General features: G+C 34.0%; 5 protein-coding genes and 1 pseudogene across 8 annotated transcripts; 3 read left to right on the forward strand and 3 right to left on the reverse strand.

The window, feature by feature from the left end:
- The first annotated feature begins 993 nt into the window (after positions 1 to 993).
- LOC143629103 (metal tolerance protein 10-like) lies at positions 994 to 2,193 on the forward strand (annotated as a pseudogene). The gene is made up of 4 exons (XR_013152874.1): positions 994 to 1,270; positions 1,375 to 1,453; positions 1,534 to 1,766; positions 1,837 to 2,193. The product of XR_013152874.1 is annotated as a metal tolerance protein 10-like (transcript).
- A 3,169-nt stretch (positions 2,194 to 5,362) lies between these two features.
- LOC143629104 (uncharacterized) lies at positions 5,363 to 6,348 on the forward strand. Its single transcript, XM_077098463.1, has 2 exons — positions 5,363 to 5,625; positions 5,724 to 6,348. Exons 1-2 carry the CDS (start codon positions 5,363 to 5,365, stop codon positions 6,220 to 6,222), a joined length of 762 nt encoding a protein of 253 aa, XP_076954578.1. The 3' UTR covers positions 6,223 to 6,348.
- Positions 6,349 to 6,448: 100 nt separating this feature from the next.
- Positions 6,449 to 8,539, reverse strand: LOC143629105 (putative cyclin-B3-1). Its single transcript, XM_077098464.1, has 9 exons — positions 8,527 to 8,539; positions 8,064 to 8,368; positions 7,860 to 7,982; positions 7,673 to 7,762; positions 7,418 to 7,579; positions 7,236 to 7,295; positions 7,062 to 7,160; positions 6,801 to 6,979; positions 6,449 to 6,721 (listed from the first exon to the last, which is right to left on the reverse strand). The coding sequence occupies exons 1-9, from the start codon at positions 8,537 to 8,539 to the stop codon at positions 6,583 to 6,585; spliced, it is 1,170 nt and encodes a 389-aa protein (XP_076954579.1). The 3' UTR covers positions 6,449 to 6,582.
- LOC143629136 (uncharacterized) lies at positions 8,332 to 11,576 on the reverse strand. 2 transcript variants are annotated; one of them, XM_077098488.1, is made up of 16 exons: positions 11,448 to 11,576; positions 11,298 to 11,352; positions 11,178 to 11,205; positions 10,637 to 10,691; positions 10,455 to 10,503; positions 10,283 to 10,376; positions 10,092 to 10,127; positions 9,894 to 9,965; positions 9,709 to 9,744; positions 9,508 to 9,579; positions 9,332 to 9,367; positions 9,119 to 9,205; positions 8,996 to 9,037; positions 8,854 to 8,911; positions 8,727 to 8,775; positions 8,332 to 8,651 (listed from the first exon to the last, which is right to left on the reverse strand). In XM_077098488.1, exons 1-16 carry the CDS (start codon positions 11,460 to 11,462, stop codon positions 8,548 to 8,550), a joined length of 888 nt encoding a protein of 295 aa, XP_076954603.1. In that variant the 5' UTR covers positions 11,463 to 11,576; the 3' UTR covers positions 8,332 to 8,547. The 2 variants fall into 2 exon arrangements, with proteins under 2 accessions (XP_076954603.1, XP_076954602.1); XM_077098487.1 differs by having other exon boundaries at positions 10,637 to 10,694.
- A 1,994-nt stretch (positions 11,577 to 13,570) lies between these two features.
- Positions 13,571 to 14,829, forward strand: LOC143629138 (uncharacterized). Of its 2 annotated transcripts, XM_077098491.1 has the most exons (3): positions 13,571 to 13,678; positions 13,759 to 14,679; positions 14,759 to 14,829. In XM_077098491.1, exons 1-3 carry the CDS (start codon positions 13,630 to 13,632, stop codon positions 14,788 to 14,790), a joined length of 1,002 nt encoding a protein of 333 aa, XP_076954606.1. In that variant the 5' UTR covers positions 13,571 to 13,629; the 3' UTR covers positions 14,791 to 14,829. The 2 variants fall into 2 exon arrangements, with proteins under 2 accessions (XP_076954606.1, XP_076954605.1); XM_077098490.1 differs by having other exon boundaries at positions 13,759 to 14,793.
- A 237-nt stretch (positions 14,830 to 15,066) lies between these two features.
- LOC143629137 (ALA-interacting subunit 3-like) lies at positions 15,067 to 18,629 on the reverse strand. The gene is made up of 8 exons (XM_077098489.1): positions 18,430 to 18,629; positions 17,221 to 17,279; positions 17,049 to 17,123; positions 16,833 to 16,946; positions 16,681 to 16,751; positions 16,296 to 16,596; positions 15,904 to 16,193; positions 15,067 to 15,267 (listed from the first exon to the last, which is right to left on the reverse strand). Exons 1-8 carry the CDS (start codon positions 18,542 to 18,544, stop codon positions 15,213 to 15,215), a joined length of 1,080 nt encoding a protein of 359 aa, XP_076954604.1. The 5' UTR covers positions 18,545 to 18,629; the 3' UTR covers positions 15,067 to 15,212.
- Between the last annotated feature and the right edge of the window lie 2,944 nt (positions 18,630 to 21,573).

Here is a 21,573-nt window from a genome sequence, read left to right on the forward strand (position 1 = left end):
GTGAAATTTAGGTTTTCTAAATAAAATACTCTAATATATAGAAATTTAGCATATTAAATTGTAAAATATTAAAGTGATAGGTTTAGATAATCATGACAAAATCAAATATATAGAATTAACTTAAAATAGAGTTTACAGAATTGGGTATAAAATGATAAACTTTACTCTTCATATATATTAAGGTGGACAAACATGATTATTTCATTTTCAACATTAAAACATTTTCTTCACATGAAATTAAAAAGTAGACAATAACATACAGTGTCCAGGTTAGATGCCATTGAACTAAAAGGAATAACTCCTCACATGGCTCACTACGTACATTAATGCTGACAAAACTGGTCTTGCCGTATTTAGCATGTCACTAATGACAGCAATTAACAAAAGTATCAAAAACAACTCATTTAATTAATTTATATCTCATGAGATGTCTATAATACAATTATACTCCCTCCGTCTCATTAAAATTGTCTACATTTTCTTTTTTATTTGTCTCATTACAAATGTCCACTTTCAAAATTTAAAAGCCAATTTTCAAGTTTATCCTTTAAGATGCACAACCAACATTAATAAACAATAATGATAAACTCAATTTTCAAGGGCATTATTGTCATTTGGTAAGCAAAGAAAACAATAATTTAATCTACCTTAAACTTTGTGTTTTTTAAACTAAGACACTTTAATCGGGATAGAGGGAGTATATGTTTCATGCACCAAAAAAGAAATGATTGCTAATTTTAATTATTTAATAAAATATAAAATTACATGTATTTTTTCCTTAAAAAAGTTTAATAATGACTACATTTCAAAAACCGTTAGATATCCCCCGTATATATATCAGTTAGTGGACCATACTTGTTATGTATACATCTAGCTTAGAATATAATTTTTAGCATTCCATTTTTACATTTTCATGATTTCCCTATTTTAGTACTAGTTTAAGTTTTTAAACAACATTAGTTAATGTTACCTATGACATAAAACGTTAAAAAGTTGCATAACCTATGAATGTTATTATTTACAGGATGAAATGAAGAATCTTGCTCGGAGTGAGCGATTGGCGATCCATGTGTCCAACGTTGCTAATCTCTTTCTCTTCGTTGCTAAAGTTTTTGCTTCTATCGAAAGTGGTTCGTTAGCAGTTATTGCATCGACTTTTGATTCGCTTTTGGACTTGTTGTCTGGATTTATTTTATGGTTTACTTCGAACGCCATGAAAAATCCTAATCAATATCACTATCCAATAGGGAAGAATCGTATGCAACCTGTTGTAAGTTCGGTGGATCCTTGACCTCTAACCAAACTTTCTATTAATAAAAGTATTCAACGTCGTTCCTTTTCTTATAGTTTGACCCCTAAAGTATCGACTTGTAGGGCATTGCAGTTTTTGCATCAGTAATGGCAACTCTCGGGTTCCAAATATTGCTAGAGTCCGCTAGAGAACTCATTGAAGAGGTAACATTTCGTAGTCATGGATAATTGTTAGGTGACACTTTTCTATATTTCTTATATATGTCTAACTCGTCTTGATCCAAACTCACCCTAACAAGAACCATGACAACGAAATGTGGGTGATTGGTATCATGGTGTTTGTAACCGCGGTGAAGTTTATATTAATGGTTTATTGTCGAAGGTTGGAAAACGAAATAGTGAGAGCATACGCTCAAGATCATTTCTTCGACGTCATTACCAATTCCGTTGGTTTAGGAGCAACTGTATTGGCTATACGTTACAAATGGTGGATTGATCCCGTTGGAGCCATAATTGTGAGTACACAATCAAAGTTGTTTCAATGTGTAACAATAGAACAAGCTCAATGAATGTTTTTGTTTGTAGATAGCGTTATATACGATGAATACTTGGGCAAAGACGGTTATAGAGAACGTATGGTCGTTAATAGGAGAACGGCCCCACCAGAGTTCTTGGCAAAATTGACGTATTTGGTTTGGAACCATCACGAAGAAATAAAACACATTGATACCGTCAGAGCGTACACATTCGGTAGTTATTACTTTGTGGAGGTAGACATTGTGTTACCGAAGGATATGATGCTTAGCGAGGCTCATAATATCAGGGAAATGTTGCAAGTAAAACTAGAACAACTACTAGAAGTTGAACGAGCATTTGTTCATATCGATTTTGAGTTTACTCACACACCTGAACATAAGCAAAAGGTTTGAATAGCGAATGTATCAGTAAAAATGTAACGTCTATACATATTGTAACAATAACGATCTAATTTTATAAAACTTGCGTTAGTGTTATATAACTAATGTTAAATATCATATCACGATGTTTCTCTAGCCCGAACGACGAAAAGGCAACATCAAAAACATTGATCGAATTGGTAGAATTGCTCGAATAAGTGGTTAAATTTGTGTATACATTTTACACAGTTCACATATGGAATATTTCATTCTGTATATAGCATATTCTTGATTGGAAGTTTGGTTTAGCATCAGCGTCTACACGTTGGAATATACATGTCAAAATTTTAGTCGGGTCGTCTTAATCTTTTTTGGGGGACACGTATTGAAATTGACGCGTTTTTCACTAGAAAAATTATTTCAGTAATGTAACTTCCATCGGTCCATGTCATCTATGCACCACAAACCTTATCATTAAACAATCTAAAAAGTAAAAACCGAAATTACCTACGTATAATTTGTTTACTTATTGTAATTTGGTCTAATGCTTTACTTGCACTCCGCTTGAGTATTTTTTGATATTTGACAGAATTACAAAAATTGTCTTTTATGTTTACTACAAATTTCACTCGTGGTCCTTTATATTCTAAATTGATGGTTATTGTCCTTTATGTATCAGAATCTTACAGTGTTTGTCCTTTAAGCCTAACTCAGTTAAAAATCTACGTTAAGTTGTGTCACGTGGGGGTATAACCGTAATTTTTTGTTATAAATTATTGAACGATCGGGGTTGAATTGGGTTTAAAATTGGGGGGGGGGGGGGGGGATGTGAGAGGAGGTCTGAAATTACGGTTATACCCCCACGTGAGGAGCACGTGACACAACTTAACAAAGATTTTTAACGGGGTTATGCCTAAAGGACAAACGCTGTAAGATTATGAAACGTAAAGGACAATAAACATCAATTTAGAACATAAATGACCACGAGTGAAATTTGGGGTAAACATAAAGGACAATTTCTATAATTCTGTCTTAATATTAATAATTTACATGTTATAGGTTGTTGTTGCATTTTTAAACTAATAATAATAAGATTCTTATACTGCGGCATCTAGTGTTGTAAAAATCATAAGTAGGCGTAGATTAATCCCTGATTAATCGCTAGTCCTCACCTCACTTATTAATATTGGGTTAGTTGGCCAATTAATCGGTCAATGATCAAATCCGACTAAAATCGTGATAAACTGGACTTAGTAAGTGTTTTATGCGAGGTTTCAGCCAAAATCGGCGGTTTGCAATGAGATTCCGCTAATTTCCGGCCAAAATGTATATGTGTATATATATAACTGAAAATTACATATAAAAATGTTTATGTACATATATAAAACTAAAAATTATAAATTAAAGTTCGATGTGATTAATCTTGATTAATCGTTAATCCTCACCCACCATCCAACTAGCGATTAGTGACTTTTACAACACTCAGTTGCAGCCATCTTCAAAGTAGTCCAACTTTGATTAAAGAGTCTTATAAAATAAGGATTTTATAAACATCAAAGATTTCGCATGGCGTCTCCCAATTGATGACCACACATTAATATTAACCATATATTGACAATAATAATATCAAATCATATAAAATACGAAATAATAAAAAGAAAACAGACAAAAGAAATGCGAGCGTCCGTGTCAGGTGGCCATGTTAAATACCACTCAAATCAACGACTTTTCTTTTTCAAACAATTTGTTCGAATGTACATTTCGAAACAAAGTAGTACAGTATTCTAGAGTAAAACCTGATTTAAATTTGAAGGCACCCGAACCCAAATTAATGAATATTCGGTCAATCCAAACCTTAAATAGGTTATCGGGTCACTTTTTCCTAATAAAAAACACGAACTTGACTCCAAAAACCTAAACCCAAAAAAAGCACCCGGACATTGTATGCATGTGTTTGGGTTTAGAGTCTTTGGTATTTTGAATATTAGGTTTTAATTTTTGAACATTATCCTATCATATCTTCATGTTGCTTGAATTTCGACTATATTTTTTATGAGCACGGTGAATTTAGATGATATTTTGTGTAAAAAACATGTTTCCTGGCCAACCCGAACTTTAGATGGGCCGCTAATTGGGTATTTCTTTCCTAGTCAAAAACCCAAACAACCCAACTCGAAAAATATAAAATCAAAGAGCACCCCTACAACTTTCTTGATGTTTAGAATACGGTTCGATTGGTTTTATTAAGACTTGAGGATAGAATCATTAACAAACGTTTCAAGAAACAACAAATACAATGGAGTTGGATGGGCAGACCAGTTTTACCGTTTTGATGTAACTTAATTTTGATATTTTAAACATATTTTTTTTAACCAAAGCTTAATAAATTTTAAAAGTTTGAACTTTGTTGCAATTAAGCCACTCGTATTTTATTTTATCTCAATTAGATCACTCACCTTTTAGTTTTATCTTAGGTCACTCAACTTTCAATAAGTGTTTTAACACCATCTTTTTTACCTTCATAGTTTGAACTTTATTTCAATTAAGTCACTCAAATTTAATTTTATCTTAAGGTCACTCAACTTTTAGTTTTATCTTAATTAGGTCACTCATATTTCAATAAGTGTTCTAACACCATTTTTTTACCTTCATATTATATGTTTGCAAATAACTAAAATGCCATTAAACCCATTTTTGTTTGTTAGTAAATATATTAATTATGATAATATAGTAGTTGTTCCTATTGTTTCAAAATACAAACTGAAAGTTAAGTTGCCTAATTACAAAATAAAATACACATGACTTATCGAAAACAAACTTAAAACTTTTACTTTTTATAATATTTTTTTCATTTTAAAACTACACAAACTGTTTGAAATTAACGTTAAAGTGTCAGTTTAGTTTTTAACTACCAACTTTCAAACTGTACCAAACAGTTAAAACATCAAAGTAAGAACCAAACTGTCAAATTTGTCTAATCTATTTGTGGTTACATCGGTTTAAGCATACATACATTTTAAACCACAGAACTGTGGTTAACACACACACACACATACATGACACAGGTAACTACGTCATAAATCCAAAATCACAAAACCCCCCAAATTAATCACAACCAGACACACGCGTCTTCACTTCCGTAACAACAACGATGATGATCAACACTCAGAAACAACCACCACCCAAACCCTAACTCCATCTCCTCCAATCAATCCATGGCTGCTTTCACACTAACCCTCAACCTCTCTCCATCTTTCACTCGCCTTCAATCCTCACTCAAACCTCCATCCATTCACCATCCCCACACCGTCCTCGCCGTTCAATCCTCACCCGTCGAACCCCCTCCCGTCCGCCTTCGGGTTTCCCCCCCTTCCGATCCCCGCCAGGACTTCTACGTTAACCTCGGCTTAGCCGTTCGCACTCTCCGCCATGACCTCCCCCTCATCTTCACCTCCGATCTCAATTACGACATTTACAGGTATCTAGACTTGTCCCAAATCGGTTATAATAATATTATTATAATTTATTATTGAAGTTCATTGATAATTGTTGATGTTTGGATTATTCGGATTACAGGGACGATATCACGTTCGTTGATCCGCTCAACAAGTTCACCGGCATCGAAAACTACAAGCTAATTTTCAGGGCATTACGTTTCCACGGCCGAATCCTATTCAAAGAGATCTCATTGGAGATATACAGGGTGTGGCAGCCGTCCGAGAATCTAATTCTAATCCGTTGGAATCTGAAAGGCGTGCCACGAGTCCCATGGGAAGCGAAGGGGGAGTTTCAAGGGACGTCTCGTTACAAATTGGATCGGAATGGGAAGATTTACGAGCATAAGGTTGATAACTTGGCTTTTAATTTCCCACAGCAGCTTAAGCCGGCTATGTCAGTTCTTGATATGGTGGTTGCGAGTCCTGCTACGCCTAATCCTACGTTCTCGTGGGGGAGTTTGGATTCGAGTTACTCGTCTTCGTGGCTGGACTTTTATCGTGCGGTCAGGAACACGTTGGATCCGAGTGAAGATTTTTCGGTGTTACATGATTGTCAACTAGTTGCTACTTGTGTATAGTGAGTGTTTATCTAGAATGATAATACTGTTGTTACATGCACATACTCTACATTCTAATATACTATATAGCAACATTATAAAAAAGCTTAATATAGAATGAAAAGGGATGTTTGCAGTTAGCAAGAATCTGATGATATATGTATGATGCATGCAATTTCACAATCACAATTCACAAATATGCATCGATTCTTCTGTTCTATATATATCACAAAGACGATAATACTACACCAAAAACATCGTTATATGACGACAAACCAAGATCACTATTTTAAAAGAGCATGATCTCACACATTCAGCCCAACTATATGTTGGTACAAAACATCAGTTGGATGTTACCAGTTTGTTGCTTGGTCGAAAAGACTATGGAGGTGGAAGCTTGACCAGAGGTTTGATCAATGCAACTTTGCAGTTTTCGCCTCTCGTGTACTTGTCATATGTAACTCTTAAAACTGATTTGCTTGCAGCTTGGTGAAATCCCAATATCATATCAGCACAATCCCTACAGTGTTATAATATGATAAGATTTGTGACAAGTGTTGTGTAGAAACAAATGAACAACTAGATTTTAAAACACTTACCTGATCTGAAATTCATGATATTTAGAATGCTTGCATAGAAGTGGGGTCCATGCTGGGGTCAATTGCAGGGTACATCTAGCAACATAGATAGCTGATGCACATAGTAATGATGGCTTGTAGTGTAAAGCATCATATTCCACTAAGCACAGTTCAATGAGGAAGTATGCTAAGTTTTCAAACTGAAAAAATCGATTAAAGTTTTTAGTATTTGCCTAATTGAGATTCATGTCGAAACTGTTTAGCAGCAGACACAACAATTACCTTTTTGCCTCCCTGTGCGGCCCTAAGAAATCTCAGCATGAATACATATGGAGTGGGCAAATGAAGACGGAAGTTTAACGTTTGTAAAATAGTGGTTTCCTGATAATTGGAAAAAAGGTATATGATTTTGGTGAAACTACATCGTAATAAAAGCAGCAATAACTTTAAACATACCATTCCAAGCATTTGCTCTCTTGTGTATGTCTCTGCTGAGATACTAATTAGTTCCATAACCTGTTAAAAGGATTAAAACATTAGATGCAGTTTATTTTGATCCGTTTGCTTATCATGGGTTGTCTTTTATGTCGAGTGTTTATGGGCCAACCTGTGCAGAAAGACAAAACACAAACATTTACCTGTGGGTGCCAAAAATCCTCGTACTTTGATGCTAGTAACAGTGATGTGAGACCAACTAATTGCATTTCACTTTTCTTAATCTTGACTGCAGACAAGTAAAAGTCAAAGAGTGTGACCATGAGATAAAGTGTCTCTTGCATTAAATCATATTTCAGATGTACCTGCAAGCAACCAACATATGCAGATTATAAAAACCTTAATCCTAACTTATGCATTATTAAACTAACCATAAGAAAAGGATAAACAGAAAGTACTTCTATTAGCCAATTGATCAGTATGCCCCGCATTTGAGGAGTGATCTCTCTTTGGATATCCATATAGTTTTTCAGTGGTTGATTACTTGCCTGCATTTGTAAGCCATTTGGATTATACCTCGTCACGTGTGTATATATAAATAGCAAACCAGTCAACAAACATAGCAAGAAAGCATGATAAACTCACTTCTGTCACCCAATAATGCTGATAGATCTCATCAATATATTCAGCAACATCAAGCTGATTAGCATCATCATAAATTTTAGGCAGGATCTCCTCCTTGGTGGCACTAGCCTGATCCTTTAGAAGCTGCATTGCAAAATATCATCAAGATTATTATAACATAAGTATTTATTAAAGAAATAAAAAATACAATAAAATTTTAACCACCTCTGTTCTTTCAATTAGCAAAGAGGTATACGATTTTCGACGACCAGCACCAGATTTCCCCTTGACAGTGAGTTTTGATGTACTCGCATCAAATGTGACATCTTGAGCACTTTTCTTACATGAAACAGATTCAGACTTTGATGGTTCCACTGTTTTCTTGGATAAAACAGAAGTTGCAGATGTTGATTTGGTAAAAACAGAAGTGGTTCTTGATACCCTTTGAGCTTTGGGAATACCAACTGTTGTTTTCACGGTAGGCTGGTAGGGATTTTTGTAAATATCAGAACATAATAAAAGATAAATGGCTTACAATTAATATGTATTTCAAGATACCTTCACTGAAATTCTAGACAGTCTCTGTTTATCAGCTGTTGACTGACCATATGATGACCTGTAAACAGATTAAAATTAAAAAAACTTAATACATCTTCTTAAGATTTACTAAAAACGGTTATAGTGATACAAGATTTTGACATGCGTGAACTTACATTCTTATACATCCGTCACTAACTCTGTTCTTCCGACGATTTTCCCGAGTATTGCTTACTTGTGGTGCAATTGTCGTGCCAACTTTAGGTTTAACTGAAACTACAAAATAACAAAAGAGTTAAATTGATACATTAATATCATCAAAGTGATTCACTTAAAAAGAAATTTACTCACCAAAGAAGCCATGTCTTTCCTTGTTCTTCAATTTATTATCCTTCTCTCCCTACAGCACAGTATATTGAGAATTTACAGAAAAAAAATGTTAAAAAATGATTCATAACATAACAGAACAGATTCATACTTTCTTGATATCAGATTTCTCCTCCTTGTCAACATGCTTAAACACTGGTAAAGATTTCCTTTAAAATAAGCAATTGGAAACTTTAATTCAAGGGCCCTGGCAAAAGTAATCTAAAGAAACATAACCAGATGAAAATAGAAACCTTTGTAGTGGTCGTGGTGGGCAGTATGTCTTTACAGATTTCCTAAATAAATAAAAGATAATCACAATAGTAAATTGGGTAAAGATATGAACCAAAACAGAAAAGAACATCAACTACCGTTACCTTGTTACATAACCAACAGTTTGCTGATCCTTTGTCTTTGATTTATCATTGAAGACCTTCAAATCCTTGACTGATGAAACCGATGCCCTGCAAATTCATATAAAAGTAAATTTCATGCAATTAGCACTGAGATTAACGTGTGCAATCTTGAAGGTTTTAAGATATTAAGTAAAAAAGAAAGTACAACAGTAAATGAAATAGTTGTGTGCTTACCGTTGTGAATATGCCACCGTTTCCATTTTACCTTTCCTACAATGTTTTAGACCAAACAAATTTGTTAAAGTAAACACATAAATTATATTTCCATCATGTAGAAAAAAACTCAAGATAGCACAAACGGGATAATAAAATATCCAATTTTTAAAGGGAAACAGCTCATTGCCACTCACCCACTTTCTTGACCCTTCGTCTTTAGATTACTGTTGGAAACTTTCAAATCCTTGCCTGATGAAACCGAGACTCTACAAATTCATATGGTTGAAACTTTCAATTTATGCATTTGTCACTGGATTAATGTGTGCTATCTCAAGGTTTTCAAGAAACTAGAGTAAACAAAAGTAAAATAATAACAGGAATAGTTGTGTTCATACCTTTGTGTATATGTCATCCCTTCCATTTTACCTTTCCTGTAATGTTTTCAACCAAGTGAACATGTTAAAGTTAACACAATGAAAATTTCAGACTATCTATTCTCTATCTTTAAGAAAAACTTTGAGACACCACAAACTGGATAATCAAATAACCATTTTTAATGGAAAACCTCAGTGTCACTCACCCAGTTTCTTGACCCCTCGTCTTTGGATTACCATTGAAAACCTTCAGATCCTTTCCTGATGAAACCGAGGCCCTAAAAATACATATAAAAGTAAATTTCATGCATTTATCACAAGATTTAAGTGCGCCATCTCAAAGTTTTCAAGAAACTAAAGTAAAACTAGCAGTAAAATAATAACAGGAACAGTTTTGTGCGTACCTTTGTGTATATGTCATCCTCTCCACTTTACCTTTCCTGTAATGTTTTAGACCAAGTGAGCATATTAAGCTAACAGACGAAAAACTTTTCAGACAATTATTTTTCTAACTGTAGAAAAAAACTTCAAGATACCACAAACTGGATAACTAAATAACCGGTTTTTGAATAGGAAACAGCTCAATACTACTCACCCTGGTTTAGATCCATCAACAGCTGCATTTCTTTTTAAAACACCCTGGGAATTGCTGATATCCCCCAATGCTTTTCTTCCTACTGCCGTTCGAGCTGTGAAGCACAAATTTGTAAAAACTTGTATGGACCAGAAAACTTAAGATACCAGCAGTTAAGGTGTGTGATTCTTACCAGTGCTGATGTTTTTCCCATTAATCTTGTCCAACTTGTTGAGAGCCTCCTTCATGATCATTACAAAAAGAACACAGGATTAATATATTTGAAACGGTATATGCATTAAAAGACTGCATTCCTCATTTACCAGTTGCTACCATGTATACAAGGTTGGTAAGAATTAGGAAATTAATATTAACCTTTTGACTGTTGACATTGTTATGACTGATTTCATCTTTCACTGGAATAGATTTCCTTCTACAAAAAAGAAAAAATGTAAATCAACATGTAATGTCATTAAAACATGTAAATCAAAATGTTATTGTATACAAGAAAGTAAATTATGATAAGAGAAAACAAACTCCATCTACATGCAAAACTTCAGTTAATGTCATTAAAACAATCACTAGATTCCCTGATATTCCCAAATTACTCCCAACTTTAACAATTTATCAGTAGCTTTCTCGACCCTTGCACGTTTATCACGACACTCAAACCAATAAAACAATCACTAAGTTCTCTAATATTCCCCAATTACCCCCAACTTTGAACAACTTATCAGTAAGCTTTGAACAAAAACAAACTTTAACAAACAAAACTGGTGAATCAGAATCTCGTTTCACATACCAAAAGAAGACGTTTCAACTTCGAAAAGCAAGATTTTACAATATTGCATTCAAACAAGCCATATACTGTATTATATTGTTTCATCTACTTTGTCAATGCCAGATAAAAACTTACTTAGTTTCCGCGGCAACTTGATCCCGACCTGTTGTTAAAAGTTAAAACAATTTCAAAACTAATAAGTACAACACAAACTGAAACCCTAACAAGTACAAAAATTAAAGTAAACCGAAATACCGCTCTTCCTCGTCACTCGTTCTCCGGAAACCCTAGTTTTAGCCGTGCTTAACACCTAGATCCAATACAACAACACAAACATCAGTCCAATAAACACTATTTTTAAACAAAATGAGTAACAGAAACAGTTAATTAGGGTTTCGAAGGTACCTTAAAAGCCACCATTGCGTTTTAACTTCTTTCACATCTGTAATCGATCGGATAAAAACAATATTAAGCGAATTAGGGTTTGAATTGAGAGATTTAATAAGCAGAAGAAGAAAGAGACTTACGAAATTGAAGAATCGAAGGATTAGGGTTTGAGAGATTGGGGGTTTTTGTTCAACTTTTTTGGCCGTTGGGTGTCAAGATTTGAATTTAAAAACTTTTACACGGTCTTTACAAATGGACCCCTCAGTTTTCAAATTTTTACCGACCTTGCTTAAGTTTTGATATTATTAGTTACATGTTTGTATCACCGTAAACCTGTAAACAAATCAAACGTTCATGAAGTGTTCGGTGAGAAGTTTGTTTAGGGAATATCTTATAGAATAGTTACCAAGTTTTAAAAGTGTTCCAATATCACTCATACATTTTTTCTTTAAATCGGGTCACTAAATCTTCAAATCGAGCATCATCGGATTTTTTGTATGTTAGAAAGCAATGGAGGAGAACATGTGGGGGTCGAGATTTGGAATATATGTAGTTATATTTAAAAATAAAAAAACGTTAATTATATTAATAAAAACAAAAATCAAAGATAAAATCCATGTTACCACTCCATATCAACATGAAAAAATAGATAAAAAGATTTCCTCATTAAAATAAAAACAAAACATGATAAAAAAAAATGTTAAAACCTATAATTTAATAAAATAAGAAAGTTGAGCGACTTAATTGAAACATTTTTTAAACTTAGTGACATAATTGAAATATTTGAAACTTGATTACTATTCTATAAAGTTACCCCTTTAATAAATGAACGAAAATGAACATTTTTTTTGTTTTAGTTAAACAAACGAACACAAACACACTTTTGTTCATTCGTTTATGTTCATGAACACGGGTTTATGTTTGTTAAAGTTTGTTTTTGTTCTTTTAACTTTTTTTTTTCTGTTTAGGTGTTAAACGAATGAACGTGTTCATGCTCGTTTTTTTAACAAATGAACATGAACACAAAAATTTGTTCGATTGCATGTTCGTGTTCGTATTCGATTAAAGTTAAATAAAATGAAAACGAGCACGAACATGCTTTTATTTATGTCAGTTTGGTTCATTTAGAGGCCTACTTGTAAGCATGTTTGTTATAAAATGCATATACCATAAAAGATGCTTAAAAAACTTTATAGCATATATCATGTTTAAAATGACATGTATAAAGTGTATATAGTCTATACATGGTTCTCATAGATTTATGTAGATTTTGAATTATATTAAACATATCGTTATGTTTGTGTTTAGTGAGTTTAGTGATGCTTGTTAAATATACATATACCTATACCAAGTAAGATGGTTAAAACAACTTTATCGTGCATCTTGTTTAGGATGATACATATAAGTGTATATGGTTCTCATATTAAATTATTTAAAGTTAACTTACATTGAAGATGTCGTGTTTTTTTCTTTTTCTTTTTTTTTTGTGTAAGAGTTTTTAAGTACACGAAACCAAATTTTAGTGAGGAGAAAAATAACTAAATCGTTTAAAAGATTTCTTCACTAGTTCGTACGTTTAAATTTTTTATTACATCAAAATGTGTATGTTATTTACATGAAAAAATAACCATTAATTACGCGTGTAGTTCAAAAGATTTCTTCACTAGTTCGTACGTTTAAATTTTTATTTACATCAAAATGTGTATGTTAATTACACGTGTAGTTTATTTGTGCGTAGAAGAGGTTGAAGTTAAACTAGTTTGTGTCTACTCAAAGCATTATTAAGTTTTAAAACTACGCTTAATGATTTTAAGCCTTGAAACAAGGTCCATCAGAGAGATGTTTGATGTGTGCAATGTTCATACAAAAATTATAGATTCAGGTGAGATCATACATACACTAATGTTACTATTGAGATACCATTTCATAGCTTTGAGTATAAAGCAAGCAAAAGACCACACTTTCCATTTATATATTATTCAGGGTGCTTTTATCCATTCTTAAGCCAAGAATCTCACCTCCACCACTATCTCCTAAGTATCCAAACCCCTATCTCTCACCAAAACCTTGTTTCTGTCTTAAACACACAAACGCGTGCACGAATATAAATACACGCACACACACACAAACTATATGCTATGCATGTATCTGCAGATAACACTGATAATGAACATGAACCATCGGTTACTAGGGTTTCTCTATGCATTCGCCATTTCTTATTATCATTCCTTCGCCTCACCATCATGCACGTATTCTAGTTACAACTATACTGTATCCGACTCGTTTTTATATATAATGTTGATTAATATGTATATGTATGTATGTGCAGATGCAAGATCACCTGGAGCGTTGACTTTGAAGTTGACCTCGTTACAGAGATTTCATGTTGTGAATCATCTTGAAGACGATCTACCTCGGCTACTTGTTGATCCTCTTTGTGATTCTCCACCTTCCACCACCCCTCTGCCGCCTTCCACTACCACTTTGCCACAACCATCTCCGCCTGCATCTTCTTCCTCTTATCCCCCCGCCACCACTCTGCCGACACCATCTCCACCCGCCTCGTCTTCCTCCTATCCCACACCGCCCGCCTCATCTTCCTCCTATCCCACATCACCCGCCTCATCTTCCTCCTATCCCACACCGCCCACCTCATCTTCCTCCTATCCCACACCGCCCACCTCATCTTCCTCCTATCCCACACCACCTACCTCATCTTCCTCCTACCCCACCTACCCGACACCGCCTTCTTCTTATGGTACTCCTAACACACCACCCACTAATACTAACCCCGGTTCACCTGCCTCATATCAACCGAGCATTGGTCAAAGCCCACCTTACAGTTATAACCCCAGCCCTGGTCTGAGCCCTCCATATAATTATGGACCAAGCCCACCAACTTCTTCGTTTCCTTCACCTACAGGGTTCATACCTGCACCGCCTCTATTTGAGCCACCGGTTGTGTACCCTCCACCAAACGGACCACCGCCACCACACCATGAGCCGGGGTCTGTACTATGGTGTGTGGCTAAACCATCTGTCCCAGACCCAATCATTCAAGAAGCCATGAACTACGCGTGTGGTTCAGGGGCCGACTGTGAAACACTGCAGCCAAATGGTGCCTGTTTTCAGCCTGACACACTGTTTGCTCACGCTTCTTATGCGTTCAACAGCTTCTGGCAAAGAACCAAAGTGGCGGGCGGCACCTGTGAGTTTGGTGGTTCCGCCATGCTGGTCACAGTTGACCCAAGTAAGCTCATACAATCACAACCAATCTCCACCAACAATTGTGACCTTATTTGACTAATTATCTTAATTTTTGCTAACAGGTTATGATGGGTGCCATTTCATCTACTTCTAATTGGGGATTATGTTCATCTTTCACAAGACTAGTAACAAGTTTTTGTAAGCAACTAATTGAAATAGAGACAGAATATGTTCATATCTCATAAAATGATACGGGATTTTGTGTATGCATATACTCTGTTACTTTATATTTCAAATAAATGCGAATGATTTGTGAGCAGTAATGCAGTAAAGACTATTGTACAGTGTATACTCAATAATATTAATACATGTTTTTCAAGTGCGTAACATAGTCATGAAACGTGTAACCGTAACATTGCGTGATCAAAAATACGAAAGAAGTTATATCTTGGAAATAAAATATTAAACAACGAATAAATAACTTTACTAAATCTACACAACATGTAATACAGATCAAATACATACACGATCAAAAGGAGCCCTTTTCAACCCGCCTCATAATTGCACAATCACACATTAGTGACCACCTGGGTTTCGGTTCCATGACAAATAATTCGGATCTCCAAGATGCCTACAATAAAAATAAACAAAAAAAAAATAGTTCATCATCCAAGACATGAAGTACCGAGTACGCTATTTTATGTACGTATGTGGATTTCTAGCATAACATAAACCAAACATGAAATTTGCGGGCTTGGGTGTAATCTTGAAGAAATACGGATCAGTTCGGGGTCCAAGACATGAACACACTCGCTAATCAGTTCGTGTTCGGGTTGAACTGGCCGTTTGACCCCATTAACCATTTATTTTTGTATTATTTTTAAAATGTGTTTTACGTCATAAAATATGTTGATTTTGTGTTCTATACCAAAGTTTAAAATATAAAAAAAAAAAAAAAATCAGCATCATGCTTTATAGTTTGAACATACTGTTGTATATACATCTGTATTTTTTGTTGTAACTTTTTAATTTTAAGAGAATTAATATGCAAAACTAAAAAAAAAACAAAACTTTGGCTTAAATGGAGTCGTGTTCATGTCAACCCACAAAAACTTGTGTCATGTTCAGATTCATGTGCCTGACACAATTTCCGGGTTCGTGTCGAGTTTGACCCACGAACATGCCCATTTAAATCTTTAATACCTAAGTCCCTAACATTATGATTCTATTTTAATTAAAATCAGAAACAAAAAGAAAAAGAAATTACCTTGGCTTAACAAAATATATGACAGTGAAAGTGGTAGCTAGTAAGAAGCACAAGCCACCAACTGCCAGATAAGCAATGCCAATAAAGTTGTTTTTCCCACCAAGCCAGCTGGTGGTTGAAAGCACAAGTTTCTTCTTGCCACTGAAACTGTAAGTGTTGTAACGATTCTCCAATACCACAGTTATTTTTTCACCAGCCTCAATATCCTGCTCAATTTTCCCATAAAGTTTCCTAAATGTTGGAAGCGCAGCAGTTCGCATCCAAACTATAAGATCTTCTTGCTGATTTAACTGTCAAAAGTTCAAAACAAACAACATAAACATTATGATCAGATAATTTCATTTATTATGTAAATAATATGGTGGGTAAGAGTTAAGACTAAAAAGACTTACTGGGATAGACGGATTGAGAGTTCCACCACCAATAAAGCTACTGTTTTGGAAATTTTTTGGGAAGACATCACTACCAAACTTTTCATCTCTGTCACTCTTCCATGAAATTTCCCGCTTGTTTATGGTTAATGACCGGTTGCCACTGGTAGAGAAAGCATATGTGTCATTGAACAAACTCCAGGCTACAAGTCCACATGGCACTATTGACATTCCATTTGCTTCATATTCAGGCTTACATGTACTTGTTGCATTCTCATCACCGCGGTTTCTCAGTTGCTTATCACTTCGGCTCTTGACATACCTGCAAAAGTAGGTTTTGTTTGTTTAGTCTTAAATGAACGGAATTTATGTTTTAACTTATAAAATGAAATGAAACAGTTGTTACCTGCGATGATTTTGATAGAAATTGTCGAGCTGATAATAGACATAAATTGGCTGCTTCATTCTCTTTTTGACCTAAAATTCATTCAATTGTGAAAATGTTAAAACTTTCTAATCACGAAAAAATTTTTGAAAAGAACTTGTTATCAAACTTACTGTCAAGGTTCTGGTGCAGGTTTTATCTGTGGTAGCATTTTGTATATATTGGACCTTTTGACTTTTTGTGCCTGTTATGCAGGCATTATCGTACCGGTCAACAATTTCAATTACCTACTTGAACAAAAACAAATCCAAGATTACAAACTACAAAAGGCAAGAATGGAAATGTTCATGAAGTTACTTAATAAAGACTGTTTTAAGTTTCAATCATACATCATTAGAAGCAATGAGGGAAGTAAGTCCTATAGGTATGAAGACGATTGTCACAAGCATGAATGCTGAAATCACCTGCAGTAGATTACATAAACAGAAATTAAACTTGATTCTTTGTCATAAGTCAATGAATTAGAAGCATGAGGAAAAATTGAAACAAAGATATACATACCCATTTTGGGGTAAGAATTGGCTTGCAAGCTGGAAGTTCTTGCTGTGTAAACCTAGAATCTTAAAAAAAACATATAAGGAATATCAATTAGTATACGCATCCAAATAATGTCTTAAGACCATATAACAAACAGTCAAACACAACCTAAAACATACATGATAAATCAAACACACTGCCTAATTAGAATCTATGTTGCCAAAAGCCCTTCGGGCATGTGTTTAGGCCCTCAGGCGAGGTAAGTCTCAGAAGGGAACCGTGCTGCCATCCAGGCGCTCCGGTGACCTTTAGACGAGATTCCGATCAGATTCTGGCAAGATGTCAGCCAAATCCTGAAAACTCCGGAAAAATTTTGCTAACTCCGGGCAAACTGGTTTGAACCATCCAAAAATGGCATCGAACCAGCTTAACCTAGCGCTAAACATGTCTACAACCTCTAAAATATATATGTTTATCTATGCAGTTAATGCGGAAAAATATCGGATATCAGTAATTTTAATATCATGAAGAATTTATATATATATATAGCAATTTCACACCAACAATTCAGTATACTCTCCTCATACCATCAACAAGTCAACCTTATGCATCTTACAAAACACCAACAAGTGTAGCAAGTAGGAACCGATAAAGACTTAAAAACACTAGCATCAAACACTAAAAATATACAATCAAGACATAAAAAAACTGATATCGGCAAAATCGGCAATATATCGGTCCAATATTGGTCAATATCGCCGATATTACCGGTACCGATATTCCGACCAATTTTTAACAAGGGAGCGTTAACCGGTATATCTGCGATATCGACCGACGTCTGCAATACTGCATAGATGTTTATGATATTTGTTTTACTTATCTCAGGCCTGAGTGCGCGTTGCACCTTGAGAACTATGATTATAATAACAAACCTTAAGCAGTTCAACGATCTATACTTTTAATTGTACTATATCATACTTAGGGTTCATAAACTCTTATAAGCTCAACTAACATCAATAATCATACATATATGCACCAGATCTACACATGTTACCATACAGCAGCAATCATCAAATACATGAAACACAAATATGATATTACAAAAAGTAATAATTAATCAATTAGCAAAAGGTAGTTGACTGCATCTAATATGTATGTTACTCGAATATCCATCAATAATAATAATAAAAAGCTAAAATAAACAAGGATCTAATATAATAGAATAGAATATACATTTAGGCCGCTTCGAATTTCTTCTCGGAGTATTTGAATCCGGTGATCCGTTTCCACCGGAGATTGACGACGGCGCGTGTGCGTTCATCGGCGTTGAAGGATTACTATTCATCATCGCTACTAATTATTATTATTATTATTATGAAAACAATTGGATTAATAATGAATGAATGGATGCAATGGATTATTATTATTAATATATTATTATGAAGGATTTGAAGGTGGATGGAATGAGTTGTGAATGTTTGACCAGTCTATACTCTGCTTTGACTTTGAATGGTCTTGAAGAAGAATAGAGGAAGCAGTCTGTTTGGTGAAATGGTCCTTTTACTGTTGGAGTGTTTGGGATTAAGTCCTTTTGGTTTTTATGTTGGCGTGATTAGTCCTTGTGTTTTGGTGTAAGGGAACCGTTGACCGTTTGACCGGCCCAATTTCGTAGGTTACTCTAATTGAAAAGTTTTGTCTTTGTCAGCGTAGCGTTTTTACGTTTAGTAGTTTCTTGATAGTGGTTAAGTGGTAATTAACACGGAAAGTCTAACGATTACTAATAATTTTATTTAGAATCACATATATTTATGCATATATCTAGTTGTTAATTTGAATCATCCATCTTATTGATAGAGGAGAGACGTTTTACTATCAAAATATTCTTTAAGAAAAATGATGATTTATAAATTATTAAACAAGATGGAGGAAAAGTCTTTGTATTTGAAGTTATAGTAATAATTAACTAATTGTAAGAAGTAATTAAAGTTAGTAATTTTTTAAAAGGTGACGCATAAAACGATGAAAAGAAATTATTTGATGAGAAATGAGATTACTTTTATGAGATGAAATTAAAGTGTGATATATTTAGTTTAAAATAGATAAATTAAAAAAATAAAGTAAAATTTGTCACCACATAAGTCGCATAACCTTTAAGCATAAAGATGGCAGGTTGAGTCATTGATCAAAACGAATGAAGTGAAAAAAAAACAAATAAAAATCCTCGAATCATCATTTTTACAGAAATAATCAACTAAACCCGAGGTCCGTATGCTTAGTTTGAAGCATGTTTGAGGCATGCCTAGACGTGAGGCGCACTAAGAGGACCGTTGAGGCATTTATGACTGGATGAGTTGATAAGCGTATACAAGGCACATGTCAAAATAGCAAATGTGTGGTTTGCGAGAGCCTCTGGCACACATTTTTGTGCATCAAAAGATAGTCTAATTTAGCATTTTAAGTTGTTCAAAAAGTTTATTTATATATAAGGTTGGGATAAATGATGATAGAACTTTATCAAAAATATAAAAATTTACATAATTACCTTGTGACTAATGTACATATGTGTGTTCTTCATCTTTTGTCTTGCGCTTTGGCTTTGTGGTTCCTATAGCGGTATCCCTTATGTGTGTCAAGAGCTTTATACAACCAAACACATAAACAAAGTCGCCCTCTTCTTTTCACGGAAATATACTATACAATCACAAATTTTATACCTTAAGAAAATGTTACAACTCACATCTTTAAAAGTATAATAAAACATGTAATTTCTGTTATTTATGACACGTATACAGTTACCATCTAAAACTTAAAATTTGTGCATATTACATTTTGGATCATATCCATATTAAAAATGTCGGGTAGATTAAATTATATTGTATCACATAAAAACACATTTTCAAATTACTTAAAGAAAAAAAAAGGCGAACTGGGACGAAAACTTAATTTAAACGAGTTGTCAATGGAGATGGATTGATGCATTTCGTGAGTAATTATTGAATTGGATTGGTATATTTGATGTGAGAAACGGGATGTGTAGGAGTCTATAAGACTATTTAAAAAAACAAGCTTTAGACGTGTATGATATTAAGTGATATCCACTCAATTATCCGAATCATTTTCTCAACGTTGACCATTTGTCTACCCAAATTTCGTATGACAAGAATATCAAGTTCTTCAACTTGTTATTGTTAGAGTAGTTGACCCGAATGTAAAATAATATGTTATCACCTCTAATTAAAAAGTTTGTTTTGTCACCCTAGCGTTTTTATATATAGTGAATTCTTGATGGTGCTTAAGTAGTTATTAACACTTAAAATCTAATGATGATTTATAATTTTTATAGAATGGCTATAATCGTAATCTACTCATATTACTCACGTATACATACATTTTTAAAATTTTTAACTCTCCAACTCATTGAGAGGGGAGGCATTCGCCAAGATATCTCTAAAATACATGATGAAGGAAAAGTCTTTGTATTTAAAGTCATAATACTAGTTAATTTATTGTCAAACTTAACTAAAGTAATACAGTTTAATAGGTGTAGTTATTTAAGAGGTAACGTATAAAATGATAAAATAATATTGTTTGATGAGAAATAAGATTATATTATGAGATGAAAGTAAAATCTTTATATTTGATATAAAACAGATAAAATAAAAAAAATAAAAAAATTAGTCAACTTGTAGCTGTTAAGCATAAAACCTAGATGTCGATACAAACAGGCCGAGTAAAAAAAAGGATAAATAAAAAGTCATTTATTCATCATTTTAACCAAAATAACTAACTAAATCCAAGGCAGACATGCTTAGTTTGAAAAGCATGTATGAAGTGCGTCGAGACATGAGACACACTTAGAGGGTTGTTGAGGCATTTCTTACATCAGTTGATAAGTGTATACGATGCACATATCAAAATTGCAAATGTGTGCTTCCGGGGAGCCTCTTGCATATGGCATTTTTGTGCACTGAAAGTTAGTGTATTTTTTAGCATTTTAAGTTTTATAAAAAATTTATTTATATATAAACGTTGGATATGATAATAGAGCATATTCGTAATATAAAAAATTACATAGTTAATTACCTTGTGACTCATGTACGTGATGCGTGCTCTTCACCTTTTGTCTCGCACTTCGGCTCCGTGGATCCTATCGCGGTATCGCTTATGTGCCTCACATGCTTTTAAAATCAAACAAGTAAAGTCGTCCCTCTTCTTTCCATAGTATAAAATCACAAAGTTTATCCCTTAATATAGGTTCAACTCACACAGTAATTTTTGTCATTTATGATTTGTATCATTTGTAAAACTCATACGTTCACAGTTACCATCTTAAACTTAAAAGTTTATATTATAATATTATTTACTCGTATTGAAAAA

This window comes from Bidens hawaiensis, unplaced genomic scaffold (genome assembly GCF_021521415.1).
Source record: "Bidens hawaiensis isolate Kalapana, Puna unplaced genomic scaffold, B.hawaiensis_p1.1 tig00005162_1, whole genome shotgun sequence".
Classification (NCBI taxonomy): domain Eukaryota; kingdom Viridiplantae; phylum Streptophyta; class Magnoliopsida; order Asterales; family Asteraceae; genus Bidens; species Bidens hawaiensis.